The 25,003-nt window shown below is 38.7% G+C and overlaps 2 protein-coding genes across 4 annotated transcripts in view; one reads left to right on the top strand and one right to left on the bottom strand.

Moving 5' to 3' along the window:
* The window catches only part of CLDN10 (claudin 10), a 60,161-nt gene extending 55,352 nt beyond the window's left edge, over window positions 1-4,809 (top strand). For all 3 annotated transcript variants that reach the window (XM_074930901.1, XM_074930892.1, XM_074930884.1), the window contains exons 4-5: window positions 3,874-3,981; window positions 4,686-4,809. In XM_074930901.1, coding sequence (XP_074787002.1) covers window positions 3,874-3,981; window positions 4,686-4,800 — 223 coding nt within the window. In that variant the 3' untranslated portion in view covers window positions 4,801-4,809. The remainder of the gene's footprint in view (window positions 1-3,873; window positions 3,982-4,685) is intronic.
* Window positions 4,810-6,313: 1,504 nt separating this feature from the next.
* DZIP1 (DAZ interacting zinc finger protein 1) overlaps window positions 6,314-25,003 on the bottom strand; it is a 40,220-nt gene continuing 21,530 nt past the window's right edge. Inside the window, exons 12-19 of the mRNA XM_074911528.1 lie at window positions 15,490-15,635; window positions 14,974-15,166; window positions 14,486-14,615; window positions 14,244-14,294; window positions 13,204-13,406; window positions 12,721-12,851; window positions 7,767-7,938; window positions 6,314-6,979 (exon numbers count right to left, since the gene is read on the bottom strand). Of these exons, the coding sequence (XP_074767629.1) occupies window positions 6,897-6,979; window positions 7,767-7,938; window positions 12,721-12,851; window positions 13,204-13,406; window positions 14,244-14,294; window positions 14,486-14,615; window positions 14,974-15,166; window positions 15,490-15,635 (1,109 nt within the window). The 3' untranslated portion in view covers window positions 6,314-6,896. The remainder of the gene's footprint in view (window positions 6,980-7,766; window positions 7,939-12,720; window positions 12,852-13,203; window positions 13,407-14,243; window positions 14,295-14,485; window positions 14,616-14,973; window positions 15,167-15,489; window positions 15,636-25,003) is intronic.

Here is a 25,003-nt window from a genome sequence, read left to right as displayed (position 1 = left end):
TGCCACAGTTTGAACTCTATAAATCATGATCATTCTTACTGATAAATGGGGTTAGTTTATCCAAATTATCTAACTTCCCGTTCTCTTTTTTAGAGAATTGTTTCCCTTCAGCTTTCTTGTCTCTGAATGGATTGTGCATAGGCCTTCTTTCCACTGTCCTGCTGATACTTTTGAATCTATTTTTCATTTTACAAGAATCATAAGAATTAGACATTCAAAATGTGTATTTCCCTTGGGTAGTTGTGCTGATTCAGGAAGTAGGTAGGTATGTCCTTTACATATGCTGACATCCAGGTGGCTAATGAAGCTTCCACTGGTTTGCCTGGAATTTTGCTTCATGGTCCTAATGTAAGTAACAACTAGAATATTTTTCTTCTATATTGATATTGTACTTCTATACTGATACTGTACTTCCTTTCTTTCATTGAATTCTGCCTCCTTGGATTACAGCAAAAAATCTGCTTTTAGCCTGCTTGGTCAGTGTAATTGAAGGTGGCTTTCAGTTCTCTGCAGCTGAATTCTTGTAGTCCTCAGTACTTACCACCTCTGAGCCTCTTCATCCATGTCCTGCTGCTCACTGAGCTGCCAGCTATCTCTAAGCGGTCTCTAATCTGATTTTGTTGGTTAGAGACAGTGGATATGCAGCCCGAGACTTTGGAGAGTGGCTGCTTTGGTTCTTGGAAACAAGAATCATAAGAACAGAAGAGTGTGTTTCCTGCAAAGGTTTTAAAGAGGGAAGGGAAAAACAGCAAGTGCAGGTATTTCTTCTAAAAAAGCCTATCTGCTTTTTTTTTTTTTTGTCTTTTTCTGGAGGTACCTATGTATGTAAGGGTTTTTTCATATGGTAAGATTTTTTTACATACTGGATTTTAATGGGAGGTTAGGGTTGGCTTCTTAAATGCTAAAAAGGTGGATTGGATAAAATCCAGGGAAGCATACACAGATAGAAATGTGAAGTTTTCCATGTAAGCACCATGTAAATCAGAAGGGTTTTTTATCTGTTTAAAGATGTGGAGGAAAGACCAATTGGGACAACTCTGCAACTTACTAACCTAGCAGCATGGCAGTCACCCCAGAAGGGTCCATATAATACAGTCTGTTTATACATGTTATAGTAACAAATGTTGCTTAGAAAGTGCAAACCATCCCAAGAACAAAGGCTGGACCCCATGTCTTCTTTCCCAACTAGTAGGCAACAGTCAGGTAACCCTTTTCTACCTAATTAAACCCAATGTAATCTTGATTTTTTTTTTTTTTCTTGGACAACTGAAGAGCCTCAGGAGGGGAGATGGCAGCTGGTCTCCTTCTCTCTCTCCCGTTAGCCTCTGGCCAACTGTTTAATGTTGTTAGATGGAAATGTGGAACCAAACTTGTGTTTCTCACTTTCTAGGCAAATGGTCTTGGCAAGTGAGTTGTTACAGCAACAGCCTTCCTGGATCTTGGCCCAGCTGTGTTCTCTAGCACTGCAGTGGTCAGTGCTGACTTCTGTGGGGAGCCTAACCCTGGTCCACATACCTTAGGTGTGCTCTGGCAGTACCTGAGGGGGATGGAGGGATCCCCAGGATGGGGCTTACCTAACATCAGACTTAGTCACTTTGATCTGCCTTTACAGCTCCTTAAAAGAGGTGCCTCAAGGGTGTTTTAGAAGTGTATTTTGTGTGCGTTTCTTGTCTGTTGACTGTATTGAGATCCTGGGTGATGAGCTCTGATGTAGATACCTGCTTCTAATCAGAGAACTCCCAGTCCTTGAACAGGCAGAACTCTGCTCATCTTGTGAAAATTGTAGCACATGGTTGGAAATGTGAGCAGTTAGAATGAAAGATTTACAGGTGTGGCAGATTTTGAAGTCAAATGGGGCTGGGTGCATAGTTTTCCAGGGTGAAAGGCAGCTGAGTTATGGTTTCCAGCAGTTTAGTTTGGGGGTTAGGTGCCTAAGTCCCACACTGGGTATGGAGAATGTTTGGGGGAATATGATCCTTTTTTAGCAATGGATCGTAAGTAAAAGCTCTGCTTAGATGATGTGAATGGCAAATGAAAAAAGAAGCCTAGAAGTTAGAGCACTAGCAGGGCCATGAAGAAACAGGGGCAAGCCCTCATAAGTGCCCTACTTCTGAGCTCCAGTATCTCCATCCCTTTTTGGCAGTAAGTTCCTGAGTCAGAAATTACTTCAACCTGGGCATCCAAAGCATCTAGCATTGATATCCTAAGTGTGGCTTTTTCTCTGTGTGACTTTTTTTTTTTTTTTTCACAAAGTCTGTTCTTTACCTCTGGTTAGAATCTCAAGAAAACATGGAAAAGCGATTTTTTTTTTTGTTCTCCAGCCAGTGTTCACCCTCTTGTGACCTATTACAGAAGTCACTATATCATTTTCTGGGGGTCTGGGCTCACAGGCAATTTTCAAGTGTTTCCATAGTGTCATCTTTGTAAAGATACAGGTTTTGTAGAACGCCTTACAGGTGGTTTTGGTCATGTATTTCAGCTAATATGAAATTAGGATCTGTTCACATGGAAATGTTCAGACTAGCAACTGCACAGTCTTTCGGTTGTACAGGCAGGCTGTCAAGCAGTGGCCTTCATTTGGCTGCCTCACCAGAGCTTACAGTAAATAAACTTACTAACAAAGGCTTGGACAGCTCAGCCACCAGACCAGTAACCGCGGCTGGATGGAGAACAAGGGCCTCTGTTTTCAGCGCAGGATCCTAGGAGTCAGGAGGAGATAAACGTTTCCTCAAGGAGGAACTGGAGCAGAGAAGAAGGAGAAAGAGACATACAGTCTGTCCTAATAGTGAGGAATATGAGACTTTGGAGACTGTTGGGCCTGCAGTCTAATGCAGGTCATCCCGAAAGTGTTTTAAAGTACCTCAGGCAAAAAGCTGGGGAATGGAGCATACAAATGGCAGCCATGGCTTGCTGCTCATCTTGAAGCTCTAGAGCGCAGGTTATGGGCGCTGAGCTCAATTAGGGGGAGGACAAGAATCTCTTCCCCATGCCCTTCCGTTCCTTCATGCACTACTGTGGCTTTAGAAACTTTACCCTTGTGTGGTAATGCTCCTAAAGCACCACCATTTCCTCGTGGAGCCAAACTGAGGAGTTTCTGACTGCAATTTGTGGCTGCTCTGGACAGTGGAGGGGACTGTTGCAGTGACCTGGAGCTGTGCCCAAGGCCGTGGAGGGGCGTGGTGACTTCCAGCTTGGATTCAGCCACAAGGACTGGAGGAGCAGAAAGTTGCTGGCACATGCACATGTGCCTGTGTACACACGTGTGCATCTGCATATGCATGTGTGTATGTACATATCTGTATACACATAGATACATCTGTATATGTGTATGCATATATTGCATGTGTGTGTATATATATTACATACACGTATTATACGTGTGTGCAGAAACCTCATGTTTTAAGCAAGCTGGAGTGTGAATAGGGAGGGAGAGCTAGAGGGGAGAGTTAAGCAGAGTTGTAGGCAGCAGCTCTAGTCGCTGGCTCAGCAAAAGCCCAGTCCAGTTTGGGAGCCAACAGGAACAAACCTGCAATGGTCCAAGGTGGCAGAAGCTGTGCACTGCGCTGTAAACAGGCCATAGAATCACGTAAGCCCGCAGCCAAGGATGCAGGAGGGGATGTGGCACCCCACTGGCTGTGCGGAGAGGTAAGCATTGCCCCACTGTACTGCAGGGACAGAGTTTGCCTCCGGAGTAAAAGGGAAATAATAACAAGAACAAGGGTGAAAGGCAGAGCTGAAAAGCTGCCGACTTTGCGATGAATGATGTCAATGGAAAATTATTCAGGAAAAAAGTAAAATTTAGTTCTTTTATTCTGAAAAAAATTGTTAAATCCATGTGCTCTTTTATTAAACCCATTTATTAACTTCCTGTAGGTATGAATTAGGAGCAGCTTTGTTCATTGGATGGGCTGGAGCTTCACTCTGCATAATTGGTGGCAGTATATTCTGCTTCTCAATAGCTGAAAACAGTAACTCTCCAAGGTAAAACACAAACTGTACTTACTGAAAGATATCAATACTAGCACATTTGTATCCACTATACGTATGCGGTTTGATTACTTTTCCAAAACACTTTGTAGTGAGGTTCAGAAAAAGATTGTGTGGATTAAAGAAGATAATGGGGTTTAAGGATAATGCTCTGTCCATCATTAATGCAATTAATAAAAGCTATTGCCTCAGAGAAATACTTGTGTTATATATACTTTGTAAGTTTACTACAGCTGGAAAAAATGCATTCACTGATGTAGGAAAAGTGGTCAGGTGTGAATAGACAAGTTTGTTTAAGCCCAAATTATCAGATCAGAAGTGAGAGCAATGAAGGACGGGCAGTGGTGGCAGTAGGAGCTCCAGCAGCAGAGGAGAGGGGATAACAGAGACACAGCTGGAGGGAGTAACTATTCACCTAGGATCTGCCACAGCCTATTTCATGAGTTGGCCCTAGCTGTGAATGAGGGGTATGCTTTTATAGAAAAGCAAATTGCAAAGAAGAGATCCTGGAGGGGGAATGTCAAACCAGAATGAGAGCACACAGGGAGTGGAGGTGTCCCCCCCTACCCCCTCCCCTGAAATTTACAGGCACATTCTTATACATTTCTTCTAGTCTTATATGAGTAAAATGTTTGGATGCAGAGATGTTACCTGTCTGTGGGATGAGCTGTAGATGGTTGATTCTCTTTTCTTTTCAGGAGGGGGTATGCATATAATGGAGCCACATCTGTGATGTCTTCTCGTACAAAGGTCCACAACAGTGTCCCAGACAAAACCCCACCAAAGCACTTTGACAAGAATGCTTATGTTTAATTGTACTGTTGGAAGATTTAAAGCGTTTTAAATGAGTTTGTATGTTTCATTCAGAGTGATTTCCCCCCCCCCCCCCACTTTTTAAAACATAAACTTACAGCTTTTTACATACTGCTGTAAATTTTATTATATAATATTTTAAGGATGAAGTTGGTATTGTAAAGTTTATACCTGAAAATCATGAGCTGATGTTGCTTTCTCGCAAAAAAATAAATGAGGTATTTACCAATTTGGTATGTCAGTTGCTTATGGGAATGGTTTTGCACACATCATAGTGCCTGCAGTGCATCGTTGCACTGCAGTGTCTGAAATGGGCTCAGTGCTGGACAAAACAGCCATACTCTGGGCAGGTTAATATGTAAAATAGCTCACCACTGATTAGCGGTGATGTTGGAATTGCAGAGCATGTGGCAGCTGCAGCACCCGATGACAACAGTCAGTGGGAAGTGGCAGGCTCTTACCTCCTTATCACACTGCCAGGGTGGAAAAGCATGCAACTTGGCTGGTTTGGGGCCATAGGAATAAGAGGAAGAGACTGGGTGAAGTGAAAAGAAGTATGGGATAGGGGGAGGCAGGAGCAGGTACTAAGAAGAATCAGGGGCAGTTGTGAGAAGAACAAGTCACCAGAGAGGGTCTTGCATGAACTAGGAAGGATGCACGCACGAGAAGAACGTGAGATTTTGTGTGTGTGGCAGGGAGAGCAGAGGCTGCAGGCCCTGGGGACTTTTGTGGTGGGCAAGACAAGGCTCGGAGACAGTTCCGGCATTCTGCACTGGCTTTGTGCCGCTGGGCTCCCACCCTGCCTCAGCACTCACCCCTGCTCCTCACAAGACCCTTCCAGGGCCTTGGTTTCGCTCGCCTCCACTGGGCAGGGCGCTGGGGCATCTTGGGCTCTGAGCCACGGCGTTACGAAAGGGGAGGTAAAACCCCAGGCAATACCAGCCAGCCTGCTCTGCCAGCAACCTTTCTGATAGGGCTGAGCAAATAAAAGCAGGCAGTACTTAACAGCACTATTGTAGATAATCCTGAATTAGTTACAACACTTCCACAATTCAGCTAGTACTTTTTTTTTTTTTTTAACCTGTTCACAGAAATGTGATGGCTTTTGAGGGAATATTTGTATGACAAGTCAGTAAATGAGATCAGAGCTTATAAATAACCACAAAATGCCTTCTAGACTGAGACCCTAATGTAAGACACAAACTGAGGTCTGTCTTGAGGTTTGAACTGATGGACCCTTGGAGTTTCCACACATTAGTTATTTTGGGACAGAAGTGTAAATATAAAAATGAATAGTTCTATTTAATACTGTACAGTATGATAGGAAAGGTTCTAAAATACATCAGAAGCCATTCAAAGTTCTCTTTATTTTTATTTAATTTAAGTCAAAACACTATTGTGTTTTTTTAAGAAGGTGACCAATATGGACAAAAACATTATGAAAGTATTTCTGCAATAGCACATAAGTGCTTTGCTCACCTTAGCTTGATGCTTTAATTTTTTTATCCTTTTATGTTAACTTAAGACTCAACTCTAATAAAAAAAAAAAAAAAGCTTCACAAAACGAGGCATTTAATAATAACTAGTTTTATAGTTGAGGCCTTTTTTCTTTTCATTTGGTGTTTATTGTAAACCATAGTAGAAATGTAACATTTTAATACATGGAAATATTTTCTTTAAAATGTTCACAATTTTATATAAAGTTTATGATAAAATTCAAGAAAATGTGCAGTTAAAAATTTCATAAAGTAATACTCTGCCATAAATTCTGTTCTTTCTTGCAAGACCAGTTTCAATTTTTAATGTAAACATTAGAGGCAAAATCTTCACCTCAGTGAAATCAAAGAGACTTTCACCAATGAATTAATGAGAAAGAAGAATTAACTCTCAATTTCCAAATAGACGTGGCCAGTAATGCGTATATGAATATTCTTGTTTCAGATTCAGGACTGAAAGACATAAGAGCTCTGTAAACAGTATTCCTTGTTGTTACATGTCCAATATGAGGAATGAATAGGAAACATCTGATGTTTCCGACTACATTTTTCAACCCCAACAGAACCCAAAAGCAGTGTCTCCCGTCAGGAACACAATAATTATATGTCTGAAGAATCACTCCAATCTGTTACAGTGACTAAGCTGCTTTTTAACGTGCTTGTGTTATCAGCTTCATGAAGGCCTGTTAAAATAACAAAAAAATATTAACAATTATTAATACTATTTTGGGGGTATTTTTACTTTGTATATGTCTATGAGATAAAATCACATGCTATGTAAGCAAACACCTTGGACTTCAGAAAGTTCAGAATTTCATCTGCTGAAGAAATTACAAGTGTTGATAATATGAAGGCTGTTTCTGTCACAGAACACAATGCACAGTACAAGCAGTCAGTGTCTACATTAGTTTCTACATAACTTTCCCTTTAAAAACAACCCCAAGTATCTTTATATAACTGACATAGCTTTAACCTTTAAGTATATTGAAATGTTAAGGCTAGAAACTACTACATAAGTTCTATGTAAGATTGGGGCTATTACTTTACTAGTAGCTCAAACACATCAGCCTGGTAGGTCACTTAGAAATATTAAACTTGAAATATTATTATTATTCTCAAGAAAAAGTAAGAAAGTTTCCCTCCTCTCTTCAATTTGGAAAGGGATTAAACAAAAATCCTAGATGATTAATTTTTAAGATGAGGTTGAAGGCTGATTGTACAATCTGTTTTAAAATCTCCAATTTAAGTTTCTTGGCATCTCTGTATATTTATGTGTGTGTTGTTTATGTGCAAGTATATATCATAAATATCATATATGATATCTATATGACATAAAACCAAGCACTTTTTCTTACTTGTTCTTTTCTTACAAAATACCATATATTGAAGTACAATGTGTAATATACTTAAGTTCTCCTCTAGGTGTGTCAGTTGCCTAGGGCTTATGATGTAAGAGAACGAATACGTTACCTTCCTCCTTAGGTACACTTGCCTTCGGAAGACCCCATGCGTGGACCACAGATGCAGCATTTGTCTCATTTTTCTGAACCGTCAGTGCCTTCTGACCTCTATCATCTTTCATCAATAAAAAGTCGTCTTCTACTGATGATATATCCCAATCATCTTCATCAACTTCTGTGAACTAACAAGAAGAAAAAACATGTATTTTCTCTCTGTCCTTTCAAGTTGTGCTGAGATCTTCCATAAACTCAACAATGTGAAACCACTAAAGAAAAATGCACTGGCACGAGGCCTTTATGACATCTATCACCACGGTTTTAAAATCCACATAATTCAATTACCTAAATGATATTAATTCACTATTATAATTCCAAAGCTAAAAGTAGGTGTTTCTGAAGCAAGTCAGGAACTGCAAAAGTTTAAAGTTCTGTCAGTTCTATAACTGACAGAAACCTACATTTTCAGGTATTACATGTCTAACTTAAATAAGGATCATCTTCTGGGATAGTAGCTATTCCAATGATATGAAAGTCCTTTAAGAATATAAAGACACGATGTGTTATCACGCAAGTTGGCAGTTTAGTTTCTCATATAAGCATTCTATATTCACAAAAATTTAATATTGCAATAAAGGCCTTTTCAACTTAAAACTAATTTATTTGAAGAGAAAATTAAATAATGACATTTTTAAAAACACATGGTGTTCAATGTTAAAATATGTATTCTTCTTAAGAATCACTGTCAGCATGTACAAGCATATTTTTAATTAAGTGGTGGATTTGCATAGTAAGTTCACAAAGTGAGAGTCAGGTCAAACAGATGAACTTGAAGGCAGTGAGTTCATGGTCTTTCTTACCTCATCTGCCTGAGAACTAAATATCTTTATTCAGCTTTGGAAAGGAGAGCTACAGCATTTCCCTATTTCTCAATCGGATGCAGTCCAATGGAATCAAGCCATTATTAAAACAGCTTAACTGTGGGAAGTGAAAGACAGTTTCTCACAAAGCTAAAACCTTCTTTCACTGGAGTTCTCAATATTACACTAAGATATCGAAGGTGCTTCTATTGCACAGAAGAAAGACTCAAGCTATTAGAGAATAATGTAAGGTATGTACATACTAGAGAAAAATCAACAAATATGAACGTGTCGTGTGTCTCGAAAGAAGGAAGAGAGACTGCAGTAATGCTCTATCTTGCAACATAATTCAATTTTAACATTGCAAACTGTTTTTCAGAAACTGACAGATCTGCTCAGTGTGCTGTATTATTAACATACCAGGATTCAACATTTTGCTGTTTTAAATTATCTGCATTTGGAGGGCGTGGTAATGGGAAAGTCAGTCACATATATTGAGAATGCTGGAGGAAGAGCTTCCTCAAACATTCACTAAGTCCCAACTGATATTTAAAGTACAAAATACAGAGAAAAATGCCAACTGCAAACTGAATTCAGTTTTGATCAAGTGTAAATACAAAGCACCAATCAAAACTTCTAAGCAGTTTAATTAACTCAAAGACTTACTCCGAAGAAATACCATAATCCATATCTGATACAGATGAACTCAGGTAATACAGCTTCAGGTAAGCACAAAATTAGTTTTCTCTAAAATGTTGTAATGTCTGTGAAACATGACCTTTATAAAACATATGACAATGGGATGCCTTATAAAGGTTTCATGGTGTTACGGGTTTTGAGAATGACCATTAACAGCTATAAATATTTAAGCTATTAGTATTTAAGCTAATAAAAAATTATGTCTTTGGGCACCTTTGAAAATCCCACCTAAAATTTAAAGAATTAACTTGCACTATAGATCTACATTTAAACACACAAATATGGACATGAATATATGCGCATTCATATGTAATTAGCAAAGAACGCAAGATGGTGTGTTGTTCTGTAAAGATTACAGAAACCAAGTAGCAATGCCTGCCCTGGTTCATAAACTCATTTGAACTCATGTCCATACAGGAACACCCACTGTGTTGATACAGGGACACAATATATTCTAAAACAATTATAGGAAAAATACTTTTCATAAAATCATGAAATGGTTTAGATTGGAAGGGACCTTTAGATATCATCTAGTTCCACCCCCCTGCCATGGGCAGGGACACCTTCCACTAGCCCAGGTTGCTCAAAGCCCCGTCCAACCTGGCCTTGGACACTGCCAGGGAGGGGGCAGCCACAACCTCTTCTGGCAACCTGTTCCAGTGTCTCACCACCCTCATGATAAAAAATTTTGTGCTTATATGCAATCTACTTACCGTCTTTCAGTTTAAAACCACTGCTCCTTGTCATGTCACTACAGGCCCTTGTAAAAAGTCTTTCTCCATTTTTCTTATAAGCCTCCTTTATGTTTTGAAAGGCCGCAATAAGTTCTCTGCAGGGCCTTCTCTCCTCCAGGCTAAACAACCCCAGTTCTCTCAGCCCATCCTCAGAGTGCAGGTGCTCCAGCCCTCTGACCATTTTTGTGGCCCTCCTCTGGACCTGCTCCAACAGATCCATGTGGGGGCCCCAGAGCTGGGCACAGCACTCCAGGTGGGGTCTCCTGAGAGCAGAGTAGAGGGAGAGAATCCCCTCCCTCGACCTGCTGGTCACACTTCTTCTGATGCAGCCCAGGACACAGTTGGCTTTCTGGGCTGAGAGCACACAGTTTTCCACCCACTAATACCCTCAGGTCCTTCTCCACAGGGCTGCTCTCAATCCACTCATTGCCCAGCCTGTATTTGTGCTTGGAACTGCCTCGACCCATGTGCAGGACCTTGCACTTGGCCTTGTTGAACTCCATGAGGTTTGCACGGTCCCACCTCTCCAGCCTGTCCAGGTCCCTCTGGATGACACATCCCTTCCCTCCAGCATGTCGACCACACCACACAGCTTGGTGTCCTTGGCAAACTTGCTGAGGGTGCACTCAATGCACTAGGTCATTAATAAAAATATTGAACAATACTGGTCCCAGTACAGAACCTTGCGGGACACCACTCATTACTGGTTTCCACTTGGACACTGAGACATTGAGTTTAACTCCTTAGACACAGCCATCCATGCAGTTCCTCAGCCATCTAACAGCACACCCATCAAACCCATGTGTCTCCAATTTAGAGGTAAGAATGTTATGGGGAACCATACCATAGGCCTTATAGAGTCCAGGTATAGATGACATCCGTAGCTGCTCGCTTGTCCACTGATGCAGTCATTCCATTGTAAAAGGCCACCAGATCAGTCAGGGACTATTTTCCCTCGGTGAAGCCATGTTGTCTGTATGTAATCACCTCCCTGTCTTCCACATGTTTTGTCCTATCTTCCAGGAGGATCTGTTCCATGATCTTACCAGGCACAGAGGTGAGGCTTACTGCTTGGTAGTTCCCAGGGTCCTTCTTTTTCAAAAGGGGTTTGATGTTTCCCCTTTTTCAGTCAAGGACTTCACCTGACTGCCATGACTTTTCAAATATGATGGAGAGTGGATTGGCAACTACACCAGCCAATTTCACTAGGACACTGGTCAGCATCTCATCAGGTCCCATGGATTTATATATATTCAGGTTCCTCTGGTGGTCTCAAACCTGACCTTCTCCTATGATGGGAAGGATTTCATTCCCCCAGTCCCTGTCTTGAGGTTCAGGGGCTTGAGACATGTGGGAAGAGAGGTTACCAGTGAACACTATGGCATCTTTTAAGGCTTATTTTGCTACAGCTCTTTGCTCTTGAAGCCCAAACTCCTTAACACAGTGTTCCACTGTGATCTTTACACAATGTAACATCCCCTAAATTTACCCTTGAATGTTTTACAGTTTTGTATCATCTTACATTGAAGAAAATTTCAAAGTAACATTTGAGACACTGTAGTCGTCATATCTGAGTTGATAATTTTGAGCATTTTGAGCGTGGTGTGATTTGCAGCTAGCACATGGAAAAGTTGTCACCAGTAGCAATTAAAAGCACACAGGCTAAATGTGATTACCCTACCACTAGAGGTAAAGTTGATTAAGACAATCACCACCTTCTGGAAACTGAAATAGAAGTGTCACTGTTTCTGGAAGGACTGATAAATTTCAGATTTAACGGCAGTCAGGAAGCCCTAAGGTATCAGTTTTATTATGGGGAACAGGATTCTCAGTAATTATAATTTGTTTATTTAGTGAAAAAATATTTTCTTAAATGCTAGGACTAGTATCTGGCTGTCTACTTCAATCTAATAACAATTACTAAACCTGAAATAAAAAAAAACTACCTGCTGTTGACTTCTGATTTGGAGTAACTTTTGTTCCTTTTAAAAACTGTTCAGGCAAAGATCAATTTGCATCAAAGTGGCTTACCAGTTATAAAACTCTAAACTGAGGGGAAGACTGGGACCTTAGGAGCCTGAAGGGTAAAGAAGTTGTGTTAGTATTCAGATGGTGAACAGATGCCATACTCAATGGAGAGACATCAGTGATAGATCTGATTTAGTCTGAAAACAGTGTATGATTGTAAATGGATGCAGCAGAACAAAGACCATACTCAAAAATGGAATTTGTCCCCTCATTAAAATGTATTTAAAGATTCCATATCATATAAAGCTCTAGAAATAAAAATATTTAAATATATTAGATAAGCAAATTCATTTTTTCCTCCATCAAACCAAGATATTAGGAAACCAAGTAAAGAAGGGCTCCCTCTATGCTGCTAGAACAGGAGATGAAAATGATACCAACTGTGCCCAAACTCTGGGCTAGCTGTAGTGATCCAAACCAGTCATGGTATAAACTAATATTGTGGATCAGGTCACTTGCTACAGCTATGCATGTCTATATACCAGTGCAGATCTACTCAAAAAGACTACTTCGCTGTAAGTCCAAAACGGTCTTTGAGAATTAAGTTCACCACTGTGTCAAGATGGTTTCAGCATAAAAAAACCCCCAACATATATAAATACATAATTCAATTACTTAATTAAATGATGACTATTAAAAGTGATACCTTCAGTTCTTTCACCTCTTCTTTCTTAATAAATGCCTGTGCAACATTAATCCCTCCAGCTGGTTTGTTCTTATTTCCATGGTTAGAAAGACTCTTTCCAACTTGTTCTGTCAGTTTTTGAATAACTGTTCCTAAAGTTCACAAAAAATTACATTGTCAGTTTCCATTCGCAAGTAAAGGGCTTTACTGTAAACCCTCTAGAAACCTCCACAAAGCAAAAATAAGTAAAATAAGTCTCGTTGAGGCAGAGATTGTCTCTTTTTCTGCATTTATATAAAACAGCATGATACACATCTAATTTGAACTGACATCTCTAACTACTATATAGACACATTAGCAAAAACATAAAGTGCACACAAATATATATACACTTAAGACTAGATAATCTGGCTTCATTATGTTTTCTAACACAGAAATATTATCAAGAAATGCAAAATCCTGCATAGCTGTTACAATATGCTTATACAAAAGTAGTGAAAATACCTTTTGAAGTTTTGGCAGGTGTTCCAGTTTCTTCAGTTTCACTGTCCTCCTTCCCATCTACATTACTTTTGCCAGAAGCCTTCTGAAAAGCACTGACTTTGCTGCTTGATGTTTTTGATTGCTTTTGCAATACTTCTGGTGATATGTAATACTGCTTAATATCATCTTCATCCACTTCTTCCTCTGAGCTGAATGGTGGAGTTCTAAGCAAAAATACATACAACCCAACCAAGGATTTACTGGGTTTCAGTGACTGCATTGCTATACACATATTGAAGCTTCCTTGTATTTTCCTTTCCTATCACATGTGCATATTTCTTACATGAAAATAACAGAGGCTCTCAAATTCTAGCTATCTATAGAACTATTTAAAAGAAATCATGCTGCTAAGTAAACTCAGAAAGTTATCACAGAATTATCTCTTATATAGATGTGACTATTTCTATCTATGCAACTATCTTCACAAAACAACAGGCCAATATATAAGTCTTGCCAGGCAAACAAGGATAGGCTTTCATGGACCATCAGGGAGAACAAAGTTCAGGGTCAAGAAATCTGTACCGCAGGAAGTCTGTTCTGACACTCTGCTAGATGAAAATAATTTAGGAATTTTTCAGTGCAGGAAATTACAAAGTAATGTACCTGATGTGAGTGGAGTCTGGAATACTGTGTTTAATTTTGGTCATAATAAGAAAATATCAATAAACTGAAAAAATTAGGTCACCGAATTCTTTAAGTGCTTTTAACAAGGTCAGAAAAAGCACCTGAGAACAAAACTAAAGAAATTGATACTGCCTGATTTTACTGAATATCCCTCTCTAGTTCACAACAGAGAATATATCTGCTGAAAGCAGAACGTGCTGTCTTTCAGGAATCATAACAACGCATTCAAATGGAATAATACTTTAAAACAAAATATGAAATATGCAGTCCAGAAAGTGTTTATAATTTTAGCTTAATAGCAGCTTTTGTGGGGCAAGCATGCAAATATTCAGTCACCAAAAATGTTTTCTTCAAAAATACAAGGGAACAAAACATACGTGATGCTCGATGTCTTTCTGGAAGCTCCATTTCCAAAAAGCTTCCTGGATCTAAAAATAACAAGGCAAGTTATTTCAAGGCTGACAGTCAATTAAGTAAGCATAAAATTTATATAGAAGTAGTGTGAATTCTTTGCTCACTTCTTACAAGGTTAGCAGGAAATGTTCACATCAGTCATGAATACCCAAACCCATCGGATTGTTACCTGAGGTATGAGTACTATGAGAACAGCATCTCTTACTTTGGTGTAGATGTATTCTCAGCGATGGCTGTTCTTTGTTCAGCTGGGCGGACAGCTGTTGAAGATCGTTTTATTGGTTTTTGTGGTGTGGCAGACGAGAAAATTCCCAATTGATTGCACTTTTGTTTATCTGCAAGAGAAGTTATCTATCTCATTATAAGAAACAAGGTTTGGTATCTTTTATATTTAATTTCCAAAATTAAAGATGCCTCTGCTGCACATTATAGTTTTACAAAAAAGAAGAAAAAACGTCATTTTCTTCTTCAAAACAGTTCAGTGTTACTATGTATCTTGCCCATATAGGAACTAAGATTTCTGTAGTTAAACACAATATCAAGAACCCTTTAAAGGAAGCTGTTTAGTTGGCCATAACTACATAGAATATTTATGTGAAAAATTATGAAAGCAGCTATAGAGAAATGTTGAGAATTAAAACCTTAAATAACAGTTATAAAATGTAAGAGAACAAAAAAAATTATCATTTTAACCTTCTGAAGGAAGCTGAGGGCAGGAAACAGGTCTATTCCAAGATGATTTCTCTTCAACTCTAAAGCTAACTTGTCGTTCAAGATCCTCTCGGATTCGGTAAATATCAGGCTCTTGCTTCTGTTTGCCTTCTCTAGCAGATTCAATAGCACGCAAAATTTTATTTAAGCGATCACTTGGGATACCACGAACACCCTAGGGAAACAAATTGTACTGTAAACACAGAGGCTATTATTTCTGGGATTTATATCCTATAATCTTATACACTCTTTTAAACTTCAAATATCACAAAGCTTGTAAAGAAATCACAGAAATTGGTAACACTTCTCACAGGTGTAGCCATATCCTCCACAATTGCAATTTGATGGACATCGTCTCAGGGTAATGAGTTACACTTACAACACATGGAAATTTCGCTTTGGATTTTATAGGTTGAGGGTTGTGGTATAAGAGTGAAAGAGAATAGCAAAAAAGTTGGACAAAGATTACCCCTCTTAAATAATTCAAAATAATCTTACTGCTTTAATTCCAAGGGATTCCAGCTTCTCCTCCAGGGCTTGCTCCAAAACAACTCGTAATTCTTTAGTTAAAGAAGGATCAGTCTTCAAAGCATTTATTAAATAGTGTTTACTTCTACCTGTTTTATGATCACCTTTCTCAATTTCTGAAATAAGAATGGAAAAATGCATTTAAAAGACATTTGAAAAATTCACAGTACATGAGAATTAAAAACTGCACTGAAGCATGCATTTTTTAGAAACACCATAGACATACATGCGCATTTTTTGTCTACATGGAATTATATTATTTTTAAAATCTTGGGCTAGCTTACAAACGGCTGCTCACTTGGAATCTATACCTCAGCACCTCATACTCACCATCACAAATATCTTTTATTTTTCATGTTACAGAGTCACTGTAAAGATACATGCCTGAATATATAGCAGAAAAGATCTTTTCTTTTAGAACTGTACTTGGAAACTTCTGATAAAGAAAGACTATCTTCTGATAAGTTCTCTAAAAGTGGTATTTCAAATCAAAGCTGAACTCTAGCAGGAATTAGAACAGGAATATGACAAACCTGTGCTCAAGAAAAGCTTCAAACAACATAATGTCCTCTGATAAAAAACACATACTGAAATTAAATCTCTGGAAAGTTGTAACACTTTCAAAAGTCTGATAAAGACAAAACCTTAGTCTGAGGTAGACCGTTTCACAGAAAATTCACGATGGGTAATACTTATCTTCAAAACTCTTTCAAGGACAAAGTTCAGTGTTGTTTTTTCTTCCATGCAGGTCTATGACATCATACATACTTAAAAGCAGACAAAGAAGTTTGTATCTCTTTCCCTCACTTTAAGTGTCGGTAATTACATGAACTCTTACGCAAGAAATAAAGAATCATCTAGACAGATTCTTCCATCTAACTTAAAGACCGACATTTAAGTTAGGGCAAAGTATCAGAGGGTCATACAGGGGAGTAAATAAGCAAAACACCCATTTGGAACCTGCCTATAAAGTGTCTCTGGCAAGACAAAATTTTACTGAATGACATTCATACCAAGTGAACCGATAATCTGTGGCACCACGGTAGCTGCTTCTGTCTGGCAGTGCTCAGCAAAGCTGGCAAAGCATACATAGAAGGTACGCAACATCCCAGGAAAGCATGCTGTAAACCACACTCCCAACTTTGCCCCCTGGAATAAAAGGTAAATCTTGGGCAGGATTTTGTCTCTTTCCAATATGCCTTACAGGGCAGCAGAGTCACTTGGCAGCCCACGGACAAGGACATATCTGAAGGAATAATTCCACATTGTGACTTTCAAGCATTTTCTTTCAAAACAAATATGCCACTTCTCCTATTTTTAAACAATGATTGCTTAAAAAGCAGCTCCATTTACTTTTCATTTTTCTTTAAGGGAAGGATAAGCACTCTGAAGAGGACCCAAAGAAACTTCAAGATACACAAATTATTTGTTTTGAGGAAGTGGCTTCCAATGGATCCTTGAAAGAACTATACATATTGAAAACTTAAAAAGAGTCCAGCTACCATATTAATAGATCCGTGCTGAAGAGACATAATCTGGCTGAAATCTTCCCTGGTTTTGGGGACTGTGTGGACAATTCAGTCCCTGACAGAGGTGGGATTAAAAGTGATTTGGCTGGAGAATTGAGTCCTAAAAAGAGGCAAATTACCAGTCAGTGAGGAAACATAGGGCTATCAGACTATCTCTAGTCAGGAAAAGGTGCATTATGCAGTATGAAACCCTCCCAGAAGTCCAGACATGAGACATTTTAAAGTGGAAGGCTCCAAGGAACCTTCTGAAAACCCTGCCCCTTTCAGATGTTAATCCTTACAATAAAATAGATCTAAAATAATTTTAAAATTCTTGATTACTACATACGAATATCAGTAACAAGACTATCCAGCATTATCCTAATTAATTAATATACTAATTCTTGCTAATTATCTCTCTTTGCTGAAGCCAAGTATTTAAGGAACTGTTTTCTTATTCCTTTTTTTTTTTTTTAAAAAAAACCCAAACAACCTAAATACTAGATTTAGCAACTTCAGAGACAAGGAACCTTAAATCTGGTCCACTGTCTCAGCTCCTACATAATCCTATGAAATAATGTGCCAAGTCAAGAATTTTCACACTCTCCCTTACAAATGGCTGTCACCGAAAACACAAAAATCTTGGTCTATCTTTTCAGACTGCATTCTTTCTTTCTCTCTTTTCCACTGCGGGCCATGCCTTTAGGCACAGCAGAAGAATCAAAGACAATCCATCAAGAGAGAAGATGGCAAGCAAGAGAAATAGTAGAAAGAACGGCAAAAATGCAAGCAGTCTTTATTTCAGATTGTTCAGTCACTGGATTTTCCCTGGGGAAACCTCTCACTTACACACAGATGTATTTGAACAACATTTTTTTCTTTTCCAAACCAGCATGATTCCTTCAAAATTTAAACTCATTGGCTATAAGGTTCAAGACTGATTTTGATTTTTGCACACAGCAGAGATTATTATGCTATTCAGCTATTTGGTGTTTCATTTAAAGTACTGTTTGCCTTCTTCAGGAGAAGAATGCTATGCAGGATGAGCCAATGCTTTCTGTTCTGTCACTGTAAAAGCAGCCTTCTCCAAGTTATCCTCAGGTGAAGCAGAAGAACAGCTGCCAACACTGGGCTACGTAGTTTCATTCAGAATTGCACAACCCTGGCTGGAGCTGTGGCTGCTTAGAGGTAGGTGTAACTTAGGTTACTTGCAAAATTATCTTTGGTACATTTATGAAAGTAGGCAGCTTCAACCTCCACCACCTTCTTCCTTCTATCTGAACTCTTTTATTTGCTTACACTGTGTTTGAAAAAGAAGTAATCACACATTGCAATAGCATCAGCCCCTCGTATTTCCTAGTAAGGGGGTATTCCCCATCAAACATTTCTGCTCTGTTTAGCTCAAGTGCCTTGAGACGTACGGAATACACCTGCTTTAAAGAGTTAGCCAGATTTTCATAAAAACATTGAACTTGGATAAGGAAATCATAATATTTACAAGGATCAACAGCAAACAGGAGACTGATGCAAACAAGGAATGTTCCCACCCAAATCATATAAGCATACTGAAATACAATGAAAAATATTGTAGGTATCAAATTATATTTACTTTTTATTTTTAAGAAACATGCCTCTATATTTTGAGCTGAATCAACCATTACCTTTTTCCTCTTCTGAAAGCTCCTCTATGGGCTCCAGCATATGCACCAAGGGTGCCTGCTCTAATAACCAGGAAGAACAGGAACACCAGACAAACAGGACAGAAGAAGGTCAAGGTCCAGAGTAGGAAAGTTAAGCAAAAAAAAAATACACCGATGTCAATTTTCCCGAATGCTGACAACCTGCTTAATCACAAACCCAATGCGCTGTGACTCTTTCACTGCACTGGTCGTACATTTTTGTAGAGAGGACCCCAATACAATAGTCCCTTCAGAAGCAATTCAGTTGCCCAAACATGGGTGTCTAGTGCCATCGTTTTAAGCCATCAGCACAGGGCTGGCCAATAGGTCACACAACTATAGAAAAACCCATGCCCTTCTGGAATGGCACCCAGAAGCCAGGTGGGATGCTTTTAGGCATCTACAGTGACAAGGCCACCTAGGATTAAGTAAATGAATATTGTCATTCATTTCTCATAAGAAACATTTTAATTTAAAAAATAATTTTAAAATAGTTTATGTGCAATTTGATGCTAAAAGTTGCAAAAAGTCAAGTGAAACGGACAGACATAGAAATCCTCAAAAATATATGGAAAAAACGTTAACTCATCGTTCTGGAGAATTATTAAGTACTGAGTCCCTATGTGTAAAACATAGAAAAATTTTTTATATATACACATGATAATTTCCAACAAAACTAATTTAAAAAATCTTCACTCACTCCTATAGTGAGACTCAGTATTATCATGTGTTTTAAAGAAATCTTGAAATGTCCTCTGCTAAAACCAGCTTCCTAATCACATTGAAATTATCATTCCATAGGCTGTCAGGTACAATCTGCTTTATGAAAATGGAGCCAGAGTGCAGTTTATTTACAACTTCATAGACTTCAGATATAAGAGATGCATGAACATGCTTATATGTAGACTAATAAAAATTCAGGTTTTAAAAATGTTAATATTCACCCTCCTAAATTAATTCCTAAAATTAATTTATTTCAGTGAAAACTAGAACTTGAATTTCTTCTAGGTTTTATGATAACAGAGATGAACAAACTATACTTTCAGCATTCAACTCCTGGCAATATAGGAGAAAACAATTTATTGGCCAACATATGTTTGCTCCAGCCTTCACAAGAAGCCTTTGGCGCTAGAAATGTCTGTTACACTGTATGGGTAGAAGGGGAGGAAGTGACGCTGCAGTAAAGATGCCTGCTCTTCAGCACTTCTCACACAATTAGGTACAAACATGGATGCACTGTGACGGGTAATCACAATGAAATGAGCACTTGGAGCAAAAAGACATTTATTGTCACATCTCCATTATTCCCCATGTGAAGGGGACTAAAACTGGCAGTGTAAATGCTTGCATATGGTAGCTGCTCTCTCCATGCTTTCCATACTTGAGGTTATATTTAGCTTCTCACCTGCTTTTCCAAGCAGGTTACCAGATTTAAGGTTTGCTTCCATATAACTTGCACTAAATAAATTATAAAAAAGTGCTTCTTACACCATCAAAAGATGCTAACAAGATGCAAATGTCAGTAAATTTTATGGAAACACTTAAAAACCAAACCCAGACAAATAGGCTTCTGGTACTTTCAGCTTCTAAGTCTGCAAAATTTAACAGTGGCCAGTGCATTCCTGGGCACTGGAACATGATCCTCCACACTATTGCTCCTGTCACACTTGCCCTGCACCAATTAACATTCTCCCTAAACAATTCTCAGGCACAGTTTGGCATAATTCCCAGAAGCCTGCAGTCAGCCTATTTTGGAGGACAGAGCCTGAAGCACAGATGACATGTTCTGGGGGATTTAATTTAGCTGGACGGGCATTAAGGCCTCTGAGTTTCTTGACTGGACCTACTAGACAGTAAGACAGTTGCTGTGTAACTGGATTTAATCTATACTTGTTTCACCTGTACTTTATTCAAATGCAATCTGCTTAAAGGAGCTGACTCATCTCTGCACAAGCCCTTGTCAAGTAATTTAATTTAACAGGAAAAGCCCAGTTCCCAGAACTCAGACCTGAGTCTGCTGATCAGGCATACAGGTACATGCTTCTCTTCCTCAGTATACTAGAAACAGACGAAGTTAAAAAGCAGTAAAAGAATCTTGCAAGAGCAAAACCAAAATGTATTATTGTTACATGTAATATTGCTGTTCACTGCATGATGACAGAGGAGATCAAAAGCTAAGGCACAGCGGAGTGTAACAGCTGGAAACAGCAACTTCTCTAGCATAAGCAGGTCTTTTCTTTCTCTTTATTGTATACACATTCTAAGAGATATTTATTAAACAACAATGGAATCAAATGTAAGAAAAAGTGACTTGGTTTACCACTCTTCTGGTTTACACATACGTGTGGAGATCAGTCCCCCTAAGGAGCCCTCTCCTTATGTTTACCAGAGATGTGCTGCTTCCAGCCAAATGATCAGACCTCTCAGCTCTTACCTTAGTACACATCCTTGAAATGAGCAGCATTTAAATATTACTAAGCTTATATTTAGGAATCATTTAAGATTGACTACCTAACTAGACGTCAAATCTATACAAAGCAGTTTTTGCTAACTTCAAATCTAAAACAATGCTGCTGATGCAGACTGAAATCCTCACTACTCTAAATTACTTAACTTCCTCGAGTTCATCCAACCTTTTTGCCCAAAATCTCACCAAGACACAACCAAATGTTAGCCTCAAACAAGAAATCACTACAACTTTTGACTTTAGTAGAGCCAGTTACCTCCCTGTCAGCTCTAAAGCTAGTTCAGCTGACCGTAGTGGACACTGCTCTACATCAACATCTTCAACATCAGACCTTGTTGGCCAGGATCTTACTCCTAGCTTTCATCCTAGCCTGAATGTTGAACCTAGACACACTGCCACCTTCCCTTCTGGACTCACACCTAGAAATAAATTACTTGCTCTGGTCACTTCTCAGTTCCCCACTCCAGCTGAACCCCCAAACTGTGTCCTTGCCTTATTGGAAGTGGATCTCAGGAGGCTGAAGCAAGGCAGGAGGCATGTTGTGCTCCAGCAGATCACCTGCTCTGGACTACCAGGGTACTGGTAGAACTGGAGAGTACATCAGTCTTGCAGTTCAGATGCAACTTCAATTATACTTTTCACCAACTCAATTTGAATCCCGGCTCTCATCTCCACCCCTTTCTCGGCTATAAAACAGAGATAAATTTCAACTTCAAAATTAAACTTATTCAGTCTGGCTTTGCTGCTACCACCTTGCTTAACTGATCCTTCCTAATTCAAACATAACTCTTTTTTCCAACTGATGTCTGTCTAAGACTAATCCTAACCCTAACCCAAGCTCAGTGATCCCTGCCAAACGTTGGCTCAGCAATAACCAGATGTCTCTGGGTGATACCAGCCCTTTGCAGACCCTGCCATAAATTGACAACTTCTGCTGGCGTGAACCACAGATCCAAACCCAATTCATTTGGTCCTCCCCAACAGACCTACACCTGACCTTAACCAAATGGTATTATTGCTACATCCTATACCTAGACCAGTGGCAAATTCTAGACACATCCTCCCCATATGTCACCAGCCAGCCTCAGTCCCAAACCTAGCTCTATCTTTAGCCTCAGAAGAACGGTTCTTGTGAGCCTCAGGCTTGAACCTAATTAAATGGCAGCTTCCAACACCAGTCAATCCAGGCTGGTCATACTTATCTCTCACTGGCTCGAATCAAGCCACATTAATATTAGTCATCATTAAGGCCCGCAACCTTAAGATGATCACCACAATGATGGTGTCTGTCATGCCACATCTTCCACAATCTCTCTTCTGCCAGCTAATAATGTGTGGAAACATAGATGAGATATATCAAAAGTACAGGTTGCCTTAAATTCTTCAGTGGACAATGATACTACTGAAAGATGATGTGCCTTGCATACTTTGACAAATCATATCTGTTTTAAATAATATTTTGAAGACAATTTCTATGCAGGTGGAATAGAAAAATACATTTAACAATAATGAAAAATTCAGGATGTGTATATTTCAAGCATATCATACATTATTTGTCTGTTCTTATCAACTAGTTTAAAAAACCCCAATATTCTGACAGTACTATTGGAAAAGTAGTCTTCTGGCCAACATTTAAAGGAGAAATCCTGTCTATTTACTCTGAAATATTAAGAACTTTCAGCCTGAACAGAAGTGTTAGAATTATCTATAGTGGAGTATCACCTACAGTAAGTACTTTGCACTTGCAGTGTGAAAACCCAGGACAAAATGTAAAACTTATTTGCTGTAAATTGCTGCGCTTCTTGGAATGTAAACCATGGCTATAGTCATTACATACTCATTTAATTTATACTCAAATTTCACATCCAAAGAGCTGCCAGACTTGATCTGTGATACCTACAATTTTGACCATCATCTCTGAATCAACACACTTCATATATTTTTCCCCTAATTAATCAACGGAAAGCCATACACTGCACATAAGCAGCATAAATATTAACTTTAAACCAATATTCTTAAATATGATAAATTTTTGACACTTACCTGAGGCCTCTAAGATAGAAGCCTAGTCATCTCAGATTCCTTCTACAGTCAATGAAGAGACACAGGCAACTTCAAAGAGCAATTCAGATCTTAGTTCAGCTGAACCAAACTCTGAAGGTGCCCCTTTCCTCTGTTAACTGTCTAGGAAGGCTACTTTGACTCAATTTTCCTCAGATGCTTCAGCTATGTCCCTAATGATAGCTGGGACTTAGGCCACACCATGTGTGAAGACTGAGACATAGGTTTTAATGGACAACCTAATTAATGTCTTTGCTTTTTAACTGCTGCCTTCAATTCCACCTAATATTATTGACCTTACAAAGATTAAACATTGAACAAGTATTAACATTTCAAGAGTAATACAGGAGCTAAAGCATGATTTTAGAATTTTATTTTTTTTTAAATCATAATTAATCCATTGCCTTTTTGTGAGACTTAAGTAATCTTTGAAAATAAGACTGAAGTTTTATCTGCACAAAACCCTACAGCTAGCTCAGAAATGCACAGAATGGTCAGCCAGGATGGCATTCATGGCACACTATTAGCTCTCACAAGATATCAAGAATGTTAACACAAAAGCACCAGACTAAAAGAGAGTTATTCCACTACTTCACACCTAAAATATGTCATTTGTAATTTGGATATCTTTTCATAACACAGATTTAAGATGCACTGAACAAATACTAGGATGCAAAAGCTTCCAAGCAACTTTGAAAAGTGTACTTAAGTTCACATTAAAGAGCCTTGTCCAGAATCAATTTTCTTTCAAACAGAAGAAAAAAAAAAAAACAAACCATATGTAGGCAATTGTTTGGTAGGAAAACTACGCTCTTGTGATTTCAGAGATGCTCTGTGCTAGATAAATTTCTGTTCTGAAGTTACAGTGAGTGCTTTCATTTTCATAACGACATGAGAAGCAGCTATGATGTCATAATTCAGTACTTATATTAATCCCTTGAGGAGCCCTGAAAATTTTGGGAGAGACATTATAACTTCTGCTGACCTTTATATCCAGAAATTAGGTAGGGTAAGTTTAAAAAAAATCCAGAAGGGAAGAAAGGGGACAGACAGAGAGACCTGCAGAGATAAATAAAATAATCATCAGCAAAGGAATCTGAAGGAAACACCTTCTCTGAGGTTTCATCATAAACTGATAGTGAAACTTTTGTATATCAGTGGCAGGAACAGCCTTTTCTATCTTGAGAAGTTTCACAAGGTGTCACAAACTTCATATTTGGAGGAACAGGAAATTGGGAAAGATCTGAATGAGCCGATTTAAATTGTCAGAGTACAGAACTGTTTTCCTCCTCAGTACAAATGAAAGTAAATGCACTAAGAAAGCAATGCTTGACAAGCTTGGTGTCAAGCCCTTAGCAGCAATACTCTTCATAAAACTTGTTTCCTAAATTCAGGGCAATAGCTAAGCTACTTGCTGTGACATCTCTTAGCCAGAACCAGCACTACCGTGATGGTGCAATGAAGCTGGTTTGAATGAAAAAGAATTAGATTATTTAAAATAGTATTACTAATAATTGATACTTAATATATTATTACTTGTCTCCACACATTTCATCTATATAGTTTCACTTTAAAAGCTTCAAGCAATGAGCTACTAACCTTGCATTAGAACAAAATCTTTGTTATTCAAATAATGTTACAATAAATAAAATCTAGTTTCCTTCCTTTAATAATTCTTGTCACAATAACACTTCATCATTTTTTCATTCCTCAACAAGCTATTGAAAGCTTCTATTGTGTACTACCTCTTATCCCCACATGCCTTTTCA

The sequence above is a fragment of the Athene noctua genome, chromosome 1, assembly GCF_965140245.1.
Source record: "Athene noctua chromosome 1, bAthNoc1.hap1.1, whole genome shotgun sequence".
In the NCBI taxonomy this organism is placed as follows: domain Eukaryota; kingdom Metazoa; phylum Chordata; class Aves; order Strigiformes; family Strigidae; genus Athene; species Athene noctua.
Note: the sequence above shows the minus strand (reverse complement) of the source record. Positions and strands in the feature narration are given on the sequence as shown.